The sequence below is a fragment of the Schistocerca gregaria genome, chromosome 1 (assembly GCF_023897955.1).
Source record: "Schistocerca gregaria isolate iqSchGreg1 chromosome 1, iqSchGreg1.2, whole genome shotgun sequence".
NCBI lineage: Eukaryota > Metazoa > Arthropoda > Insecta > Orthoptera > Acrididae > Schistocerca > Schistocerca gregaria.
Genome location: NC_064920.1, coordinates 257,000,970 through 257,012,363, shown reverse-complemented (window position 1 = coordinate 257,012,363; position 11,394 = coordinate 257,000,970). Strand labels below are relative to the sequence as shown.

At 39.7% G+C, this 11,394-nt stretch overlaps 1 protein-coding gene across 2 annotated transcripts; it reads left to right on the top strand.

Moving 5' to 3' along the window:
• The first annotated feature begins 257 nt into the window (after positions 1 to 257).
• On the top strand, positions 258 to 10,053 carry LOC126343277 (uncharacterized). 2 transcript variants are annotated; one of them, XM_050001969.1, is made up of 4 exons: positions 258 to 502; positions 5,453 to 5,599; positions 7,275 to 7,510; positions 9,854 to 10,053. In XM_050001969.1, exons 1-4 carry the CDS (start codon positions 387 to 389, stop codon positions 10,009 to 10,011), a joined length of 657 nt encoding a protein of 218 aa, XP_049857926.1. In that variant the 5' UTR covers positions 258 to 386; the 3' UTR covers positions 10,012 to 10,053. The 2 variants fall into 2 exon arrangements, with proteins under 2 accessions (XP_049857926.1, XP_049858009.1); XM_050002052.1 differs by lacking the exon at positions 5,453 to 5,599.
• The last annotated feature ends 1,341 nt before the right edge of the window (positions 10,054 to 11,394 follow it).

The following is an 11,394-nucleotide window of genomic DNA, read 5'->3' as shown; positions in this document are numbered from 1 at the left end:
GCAGTTTCTCCCTTGTGTACCACACATGAGTTCATAACAGCACCTCTCCTGCACGTTTACCATAGTTTGTTTTACTAGAAACATTTAGCATTACGTATGAGGTTAAGCTAACACGTTACCAGAAGCAATGAGTCACAATATTTTCGAAATAATGGTTCACTGCACTATCTGCTACGGGATTAAGGCAATGTTTTAAACACACCCAGTTTCGTATATGTATCACTGCACGTTTATTCAAATCTATGTAGCCACTAGTACACATGGCAGCGCTGTCTAGAGTGAGATGACGTCATCACACGCGACTGTAGTATAAGAGATGTGTCGGCCGGAGCGCTCGCCATTTGCTCGTTGACTGTGGAGTGCATCAGTAGTAGTCGAACGTAGCTATGGAGCCATTCTACTCGCTGCTGTGTTTCGTGGGACTGTCGAGTGTTTGTTCAAGCAATGGAGCTTTGGACATCATTGGGATGCTGTCAGCAGAGATAGCCGTGATGATTCTCAGGTATGTTTGCCTCAAAACCATTAACCTGGTGACGCGGACAATTTTGTGTGTAGCATAGTGACTAGAGTGTGATACCTTGGTTGTTGTGACAAACTGATATGTATTGTAGTGCGTCGTGTAAATTAGCCTTATATTTAACGAAGTGTAACGTTTTATGTAGGGTTCGTTAAAAAAAGCTGAACTGCTCGGGTAATTCTGAATCCTTTATTGGGTGGATTACCAGGATTGAGAGAGGTAGCTGGGTGTCGCTTCGCCACTAGCATTAATCCCTACATGAACTCTAAATTTGTTCCTATAATGCAATACAGGTAGATACTAAGTACCGCACTTAAGTTTCCCAGTAGTATTGTCATAAGTAATTTCTCTGAGTTTGACGGAACTCAGCTGTGGCTGATGTTGGCTTTGTCATAACGAAACATTTTACTAGAATTCAACGATTTGTGCGGTTACAGACAGTAACTAGAATTATAGGGATAATAATTAACAGCCACGGATTTTTTATTTTATTTTAATAGCGATTGCAAGGAAATGTTTGCGGATAACGCATTTTCTCCCCCCTTACCGTGCGTTGTGAATCAAAACAACGAATCGAATCACGCGGGAAACTTCATTTCTCTGTGGTAGTAATTCTTTCCTATGAATAAGTAGTTCACACTGTCATTGTTTTCAGAAACTGAAATGTACACGTGTCCTTTGCCAGAGGTTACGCGGTAAACTGCGGCTACACTTCTCGTAAACCTGTAAATTGCTGTTGATAAATTTGAGGGAATAATTCACAGGTGAGCCATGTCTGGTTAAGTCGTAAGGTTAGCGATGATACTGGGCATGTCTGTATCCTTGCGCACTGAACACTTTAACTTTTAAGGATACTGTTTTACATAAGATGTAAACACTGGATACAGAAATTTTCCGCTTTAGCGATGTGTTCAGAAGTATTCTACTCTTTATGGTTAACTTCAAATAAGTGTACAAATTATACTGCACGAAGTTATTCGCTAACGGGATGTAGTCCTACGTGGAATGTCTCGTTTTGTTTGAAGCGGTAGATACTCCAGGAATGATCCTGTAACCAGACAATAAGTATGTCTGGCTGATGGTTATCATATGAGTAGTGGTTGCGGTATGTTTCGTTTCACGATACGTTAACTGATGCTCTCGTTTAAACTGCAACAGCGCGATTGCCGCGAACTACGCATGTTAGGAAACTTCGACGTCTGTACTCCATCCTATATATGTGGCGAAACAAATGTTTCATCAAACAACCGGACTGTATGGATCATTAGTTTGTGGATCGGTGATGTCGCTTGCTTTACTTATTAATGGGAGAGTGGCGAACCCATTTGAAACGTTTTCTGTATCATGCTGATGTCTGGTATGGTAGTTCTTGATCATTACTTGACGCTTTGCAGTATACATTGGTTTAATCTTAGTAATGGGGGCGAGATAAGCTCAGTGAGCAGTAGTGTACATTTTGCTCACTGTATTCAGATGATGTACTACTAATGGCACTATTTCATTTTGTCGACGATGTTGTGTGTTTAGTCACTGTTTAAAAACAGTGTGTGTTAGATAATTCGTTGTTTTGCTAGGAGTTGGAAGGAATTTGATTCTTCTGTGTTTCCTATAGTTTATGGTCGATCCTGCGTCTATTAGGAGTAGCTGTCTTAACGGGAAAACTGCTGTTGCTCGTGTATTTTTTACCTTTATGGAAAGTAGTGAATAATTGTGGTTCCGAGTTTATTTTACGCGCGTATGTGCAATGGTACGTTTTACGGGGATATTCCATGTATACCTTGTGGGTTACTTTGCTTTGATGCTCAGATTGGTTTGATACAGCTCTCCACGCCAATCTTTCCATCTACGAATAACTGGTGCAACACACATCCATTGAAACCTGCTCGCTGTATTCATCCCTTGGTCTCCCTCTCCAATTTTTACCCCCTCCCGCTCTAGACTTACATGCATTATCAAATTGACACTTCCACGATGGCCCAGAACGAGTTCTATCAACAGATCTCGCTTTAATTTGTCTTAAATTTCCTCCCAGTTCTATTCTCTTGCCTGAATTGTTTATCGTCCACGATTTTCGTGCTTACAAGGCTACACTACAGACAGGTTCGTCCAGAGGGACTTAATAACACTTCATATTCGAATTAACAATTTGCTCTTTCAGAAATATTTTTTGGTATACAGTTAGTATCAGTTTAGCCTTCTCTCTACATCGACCATGATAACTGCTTAAATAACTGTTTATCTACTACATTTAGGGTCTCATTTCCTAACTAATTACTTCAGCTGCGTCTGATGTAATTGTAATACATTTTATTACCCTTTCGTTTTTGTTAAAGCTGATCCTAACCTCTTTCTAAGGCACTATTTCGTTAAACTACTTTTTAAAGTCATTTGCTGTATCTGATATTTACAATATCATCGACAAACCCCAAAGTTTTTATGTCCTCTATCTGCAGTTTTATCCAAATTTTTCTTTGGCTTCCTTTACAGCTTAAGAGAGAGGTTACTGATTAAATTTTATTAAGAGGTGCTGATCTTGGTGGAATATCTTATCATCCACCTTGAAACTTATTCGGTCTGTAAGAGCGAAATTCATTCGCTCTTTACATATTTTATGCACTTTGTCCAATTTATTTCGGCGTTAATACAGGCGTGTGTGATGCTGTTACGTGTTGAAATACGTATAGATGCTTCATTTGGTGTTCATATACCGGAGCTATGCTCTGATAAAGTGCAGTCGGAATACTGTGTAATGGATATGATTATAACTCAACGGAAGAACATGGTACAGCGGTGCAGGTCTCGTTCGTTCCTAGCTGATACCGATTAATTTTTTGACGTAATTCTGTGAGAGGGGATGTGTGGAGTAAAGCACTATCATATAGTGAAGCATGACACATATCAGTGTTCAATGATTGCAGGTATAGTTCATTTGCTGTCATGTATCGTGGATCTTACTTTCACGTCCTACACTTTTCATAAACTATACCCCAGGCGTCTTTATTTCTCAGACTGTGGTTAGTCATGTTATTAGTGAATTTGTTTCCCCCTGTATGTATGTTAGCTTTTTGGAAAGGAATGGTTAAAGATGTCTGTAGTCAAGATAAGAAACTGCATCGTAATGTTCAGCCGCTGTGTGGTATCACAATGAAGCGAAGCTGCAAATGTAGCACCTGTGCTGCGAGCGCGCGTGGGGTACTGGGACTAGACCGTAGTAAAAGCGTCTCATCTTACGCGTATGTAGATGGCTAATGTTGTGTGTTGGTGCAGTTGTTACCAATCTTTAGTCTCTTGGCCGATGTTGAGCAAGTTCGTTAATTCTAAATTGAACGATAATATCTATTTGAAAGAACTTTCTCTGTTCGACGAAAATAAATTACTTCTGGATATCAGAAGTGAGGGTCGCATGGTTTTGTTGCTTTTACCTAATTGAATACTGATTAGTTTGATACCAGCTCTTTCTCTTAGTGTTATGAGGTGTTCACGTAATATGGATACTAAAATGACCACTATTGTGCTTTCGTGATATTTACAGTTTCTTGTTGTACTTCTAGTGTATCAACTGCCCACGCAGAACAAAGTTCGTTTGTCCGTGATTATACCAACAGCTTAGTCAATTTCCGGGATGGAATTTTGATGTTCGTTCCTCCGATCATGCTCTGTAGATGCCAGAATGAAGGGACTTTGCTGTTAAATTTGGCAACTGTTTGTGTTCATATAGTCAGGCATTCAACAATTACGTGTGGAGATAACCTGTTAACGGCAATACAGAGTACATTACAGTACAACACAACACGGCACAAGAGGTTACGCAGGTTATACATACTGGTCTAAGGGGTACCCATTAATTTTGATTTTCTAAGTGTTTTGTTTGTGATAGTATTAAGTGTGGTGGTCGTGAAATTTTTGAGATTTATAGTGTTGTATCTGTAGTTGCTGTAGACCTAGGTCATGGGAAGTGATCGATTCCAGTGGATTTTTGTGTGTAGTGGGATTTGGGAAGGTTGTGTGGGGTCTTGTTATTTTAGTGCCTTTTGTCGTTTGGTGTAGTGGCGTGTGTTAATATTTAGTTTGTCCCCACCCAGAAACCCCCAGTTTCCCCCTCTTGTCCCATTAGTTTCATTATATTTTTGGAGGAATATGTTTGGTGGTTTTTCGATCTATTTTCGTGTTTGTCATGTTTACGTGATGTCATAGGAGCGGCATGGGAGTCGTTGTGAATGGTAGTTTCCTTCTTATTGGTGACGTCATTAACGGTGGAATTGGACGCTTCCGTTATCCCCATATTAACTGTATTACAAGGAAATTCTTTTGAGGTATTTGCCAGCCTCGAGTTAAACAAATAGAATTTTGTATTCCGAGTCTGTATGGGTTCATTTCTCTGGCGGCTCGCCCTTGTCTCTAACTAGTGTAGTTTGCTGCGTCAGCTGTTTAGTTCCGGCTGTTTTCTGTACACAGCGAAGGCCACCTACCCTATCGTAAGTCGCCATCTATCCTTTGTCATCTTGTCTATACCCGTAGTCAAGTAACTTATTACTATGCTTTTATCACAATTTTACATTCTGATTGTTTACAATAATCTGTTAGAGATTTAAGAGTTGTAAATTTAAAATGCGTTTCAGGCATCGGAGCGCCGATTAGTCACAACGAGCACGTATTCTGGTATTATGTATAGGAGTTAAGATTTGCAATTTAGCTCTCTAGTATTTCAGTACTCTCCCTTCTTTTTTCAAACCAGTCATATGATTTGCTGAGAAGTTGAAACTGGTCATTATATTTGTACGACCCGAGTCTGAGACATACAATAAAACCATTATCTTCTAAAGCGATTTTGAGTTCTTCTAGAACTGGCTTGTCGACCGAACTACTTTAAGACTGCAGCAAGTAAGTATTATCTCGTCACAAGTACGTAACAAAAACCTTACCAACATGTTACAGGCTTGTAATGACGGTCATCTTGAATCGCACGCTCAGCTCAGGTGACCAGTACGGGTGCTGCTCTTCACATTCGTGTGTGTGTGTGTGGGGGGGGGGGGGGGGGATCACCATGAGAGAGGCTAGCAAGCTTGGAGCTTTCCTCACATGGTATGTATATATATCCTTGTCTGACTAGGTAACTTACTCCTTGTTTATCACTCTCATTTGTTCCTTAATATGTCAAGGTGCTTTGGATAAAGAAAATGTCTGTAGGCTTTTGTCACATTTTTTTATGTAAATTATCGGCTCTTATTTACTATTCGTTGCTCGGATTTCATCGCTAGTCTCAAACGTCCCGATTATATTTCTACAGCACATTGTGGATATGCTCTAGTTTCTTGTTTGAAATTTAGTACCCAAATAATTAAACGAACACTAAGACAGTAATGTAATAATTTAATTTTTCTTAATTTCTTATTGATTGTTGCACAAATCACGTTAAATCACTTTTTTCGTCGTACTGAGTCAGTGCATGCCACGTCGAAGGCAATTAAACTTTTAGTGATAGCTAAATTTTCCCTCTAAATGTACTTTCGTGGAATATTATTTCCTTATATCCAAAAGAGGTATTAAACTGATGCAATCCAGTTTCTAGTTTTTTAAAATGGTTGCTAGCAGCGTAACGATTTAATTGCTAAGTTACTCTGTTGTATCCGAGGGTTCATGTATGTTCATTATGTCAAAATAGTTTTTCCGACCTGATTTTTGTATGTTACTGTCATTTGTTGGAAGGAAGGAAGGAAGATAAGTTTAAAGTTCCGTCGGCAGAGAGTCCATGACTCTGTAATACTGTTGTTTGCATCTTGTGCAGTCATGTCTTTATTAGTAACGGAGGTGATGAATAATTGTTGTTACTACCGATGCAAAGGGAAATACGTAGAGGTAGTAAGTTACTTTTCATAGATAAAGTACCATTCAAATAATCTGGTAGGTAATACACGTTCAATATGAAGAATCCCTACTGTATATCTTTACGTTCCTCTACAGATTTTTAGTCTGTGGTGTAAACAGCAGCTAAGTGGTTTATACTTATACGTAAAAACATAACCAGTGTTCACCGTTTCTAGAGTCACCTAAACACAACTTTCACAGTTTCACTCGAAGGCTATATTGCTTTTGGTTTCTTTTCCGGGAGCGTTGAACATCTCGAAAGACACTTTTCCCGGAAAAATATTCATTAAATGTAGCCGCATTGTTGACGTTAGCGAAAGTTAACTGTTCATTTGCGTAGTATCACTTTAAACTGTGCTGTCTTTAAACCTTCCTGTTAGATGAAGACTGCGTGCCGGACCTATATTTCACTACAACACACACTCTGATGTAGAATGAGAATTCATTCTTTGTTCACACTGCTCGATCAGAGTATGTTATTGCGGGTACACTAAAGTGCAGGCTTTATAGGCGAATTTCACTGTCGTTTTGTTGGCAGAGTAACAGTTCGAAGAGAAATGTTTTTGCAAATTCCATTTAACTTTGAGCTTCTCACAGTCGATATGATTTCATAAAACATTTTGAGGGTATCCACGTGGAATGGCTTCTTCAGTGTCTGTGATCACATCCGCTCGTGTATTGTGGTCAAAACGTTAGATTGGGTCAAAAGTTTCACGAATAAATTATATTCTGTTCTTATATTATAACGCAGTCGACCGTTAGTGTAATGGATGAGAAATTTCAAAAACGGTGGAATTCGATGGCGTGTTGAGTATGAATTGGCAAATGATGTGCTTAACTAAATCAAAGATATTAGTTTTCAGTATTAACCGTTGGCATCCTTATTTTGCAGGAAGCTGGACGGCCCTTCGCTGTTGGCAGCAAGTGAAGTCAGCTCTCGCTGGCTGAGCCTCGTCCAGTCGGACTGTGTGCTGGGGCGTAGGCTAAGGAGACAGAAGAAGATCGAGAGGCGCCTTCGCGAGGCCCGGGTGTTCGCTGTCGGCTGCCAGCCGCTGAGGACACCGCACGCCGTGCAGGAACCACTCGCAGGACGGAACGGGCGATTCACCACCCCAAGACCCGACAATGGTGAGTACGAATCGTATCACATTAAAATAAGTGGTTGGATATTAAAAATAAGAATGGGACGTGTTCCAGGTTTCTTACCGTAATGCGGTCCCTATAATATTTTTCATTTCTGGAAAATCCACTCCTAGGTTGCAGCTAATATTTCTCTGCAACTTTGTGAAATACAGCTGGGAAATTTTACCTAAACATATAGGGTGATCCTGAACTACACCTACAAACATGTGAAGGTTTTACAGAGAAATTTGATTTGGTCTCTAGTGGTTAACTATAAAATAATAATGTAATTATGTATTATTCGGTGTGTTGTTAAGTACCTCTTCTTTTGAAACTACTCTTGACAGTGTATGGCATGCAATACGTCGTCACCAAAACGCAGAACACACAACTCCTCAGACAGAAGACGTGTATTGTGACGTGGTTCCCATCGTTGCAGCAAGAATCAGCGTGCTGTTCTTGTAGAGTGCTTCCGTTCGAGTCGGTGAACCCATACTCGTGGCGTGTATCACCCAACTGTTCATCAATAAACAGGGCCAATTGGACCCTTGAGTACTACCTATCGAATTTTACCCGTGACTGTAGTGGGTGATGTCATTTGTTGCTGAAATTACGCTCCTAATCAAAGACCTTTTTTTGGGCTGTGCTAGTAACGAGCAAGAACAGTGACACAATGAACGTGAGGTAGGAATTATTTCTGTATACAGTTCCCTTTCGAATAAAAAGAGTTTTACGCTGTCTTCTGCTTCTTTTGAGTGACCGAGGTTCAGTTTGTACATTAGTGATAACCTATCAATCCATTGTCTATACTGCGTTATATCAATAGTTTACGTGGATTTGCATACTGTGTTGTAGCAGTTTGAATGTGTTGCTATGTTTTCGGCTCTGTGTATTGGTATGGGCATTTTAAGTTGTATAGGTCAAGTGACTTTCGACACTTTACAACTGATTGACTCTAATTTTGTTTCTTGATTTTTGGAGACCAAACATTGTATTCCTTCTCTGGTGGTTTCGTTCTGCGTATTTATTATCGTCATTCTGCGATGGTTTTAGTTAGTCCTCTGTCAAAACCCATTTCCTACGGTTTTTGCGTATTCGCATTTGGGGCTTGTCACGATATCATTGGTCAAAGGTGACGGAATGTATGGAAAGCTCTGGTTTATGCATTGAAAGCTAACCATACTGATGAGTCAACTGTTAACGAACAACTAAAAGTGCCAGAGAAACAAAGCCGAAGTAGACTCCAGCTGTACCGAATGTGAGGAATAAAATGGACGTTGTGGTTATCAACATAAAGTGCTATGGGTGAACTCCGCAGGTTAGTTTCCAAACAGCGCATTCTGTTCGCATTTTGTCTGTTGCGCATACATTTTAAGTGCAGTAGAGATACAAAGACAAGTTCGGATAAGAAATGTAAGGATATGCTATACTTTTACGTGGAAGTATCCGTAAACAACCTCCAAAATTTTGCCAAAGTTCACGATCACATTTTAAATATTCAGAATGTATTTAGCCACAATGCACTGTCTCCATCAAGGGCATTGTAAGAGGCAGGTGTCTCGTCTGATGAACAAAAACTTTTGACCTTATTTCTTTGCCATGGAAACGAAAGGATCGGATAATGTCCTCAACTCACGAATGGCGACAGTTCACATTATGTACATAGTAACGCTTGTGTAATGTTGTAGCTACGGACGGTGAGCCATTTATTTTATTAACGTTGCGTGTTCCATCCACTATTAAAGCACGCTTGTGGACAGGCTGAACCGCTCCACTACTCCACTTTTAACTGCCTGTGAAGAAACGACCCATGTTCAAATGATGAACTACGCTGAAGATACACCATTGATGCAATTTCACAGATAGGAGACAGAAGGATCAAAATTAAGAGCGTAGGATAGTAATTAATGCTCAGCGACGATTGAAAACGTATGAATATGTTTGAGGGTAAATAGATCAAAAGTTCACCAGAACCAGTAACTACGGAGTAATCTTTGAAAACATGTACTGCAGTGTCCACGAGATTTCACGACGTGGATATGTGGACAGTAGATGCTTTAAACTGTAGTCACGATGAGCTGGAATTTGGTTATTACGCTTATTTTAGTCACTAGAACTAATTTTGATGCTATCTTTCATTGCAATTAATTCTAGTTCGTATAGAAAGCTTAAGCTTCATTTTTTCTTCAAAAAGTAGTTGTGAGAGTTTCAAAAAAATAATTCGTAATGAAAGTTAAAAGTGAAGTTACCTTCTTAATTTTCCGGGGAAAACTCGATGAATGTCGCGTGTCTAATTAAATGAGCGCCGTAAAGTGCACTGACTGATTCAAGCATTTTGTCCTGTTTCAGGTGTGCAGCTGTTAGCGGCGCCTCTAGGGGTGCACAAAGCCGTCAAGAGGAAGAGCTCCTGCACCCTGCAGTCGGCCAAGCAGAGGTTTGCAGCGGATCGTCGTGTTGTGAAGTCAGACGTCACGGTGCAGACTGTGAGGAAGTCTATGAGGCTCTGACAACTCTGTATTCTATTTGGCCAATAAAGTCTCTTAACCAAATACCATGTTTTATTATTTCTATGTCTTCAACCTATATCATTCTGTCAATAATTCAAACAAATGCATTAAGGTCGTTCCCTTTTTTTCTGGGACATCTGACTGCACCTAACCTGGTTATTTGGGTTGTACACATACCTCTAATTACTGCAATGATGTCAGGTCAATTTTTTAATGGCTGAAACTTCCAGTATATTGTATCAAATATTTTACCATAGCCGGGCGTGCTGGCCGAACGGTTCTAGGCACTTCAGTCCGGAGCCGCCCGACTGCTACGGTCACAGGTTCGAATCCTGCCTCGGCCATGGATGTGTTATGTCCTTAGGTTAGTTAGGTTTAAGTAGTTCTACGTTCTATGGGAATGATAACCTCAGATGTTTTACCATAAATTATGTACTTCACATAGTGCCTTGTCCTTTCAGAATAAGATTTTTTATTCCAAATACTTCTGCTGCTTACAAGCAACAGTAGCTGATAGTGTTGGTCACCGACAATCATACGCGTCTACTATACTTCAAAGCTTATGCTTTCGAATAATGTAACAAAATTATTTTTACACTGTGTAACATAATGGCGAAAAGGCAGAAACCGAGCTGGGGTGAAAATGAAAGTTCAAGATGATTATTTAACACACTTAAATATGAAGTCAAATCTTTCAAAAAACGAAGCTAATTTCAAGCTGAACTTCGGAAGAATTAGACGAGAAAAACGTCTGATGGCAGCTGCCTGTTCTAAACCTATACTGAAACATTGTTCGTTTTATTTGACATCACACTATACCCAATGAAACCAATGTGAAGACTAAGTTCTGTACCAGCGAAATATATTCCCAACTACAAACTTTTTCTTCCAATTAGTTTGCTGCGATTTTGCTGCTAATGACAGTTACACACGACAAAGTCCTCGTCTCATGAGCTGGAAGTGAAGGTGAGGAGAAGGAAATATTTAAGTTAAGAGGGTTGGTTCATAGATCGGGAGCAACCTGAAACTGAACTGGTACTCCTTCCGTGTTATCAGCGGCGGTCATTATCGGTAACTACAAAGCTTAGTTAGATTCCGAATAGTAAAATATAATTGTAACAAAACTCGAAACAATGCAAAATCATGAAACCGAAAGTAGAAAGGGCAACATACATTCTTTCTGAAATTTGACTGTAACCTCTGTTTTGCTACGTACGTGTATAACATCACTACCTGAAACCCCTAAAATTAGTTGAAACGTTTCCAAACAAGTGATCCCCGAACGCGCAGTTCCCAGTTGATGAAACACAATATGTTCTTCCAAAGTTCATTTTCACTATTTTACTTACATGTGTAACCATACATCTCCGGTTTACAGATTAT

Coding starts and splice junctions, on each gene's coding strand:
- LOC126343277 (XM_050001969.1), top strand. CDS start 387: ATGGAGCCATTCTACTCGCTGCTGTGTTTCGTGGGACTGTCGAGTGTT. Junction 503..5,452: donor ATAGCCGTGATGATTCTCAG/GTATGTTTGCCT, acceptor AACATGTTACAG/GCTTGTAATGACGGTCATCT. Junction 5,600..7,274: donor CTTGGAGCTTTCCTCACATG/GTATGTATATAT, acceptor CTTATTTTGCAG/GAAGCTGGACGGCCCTTCGC.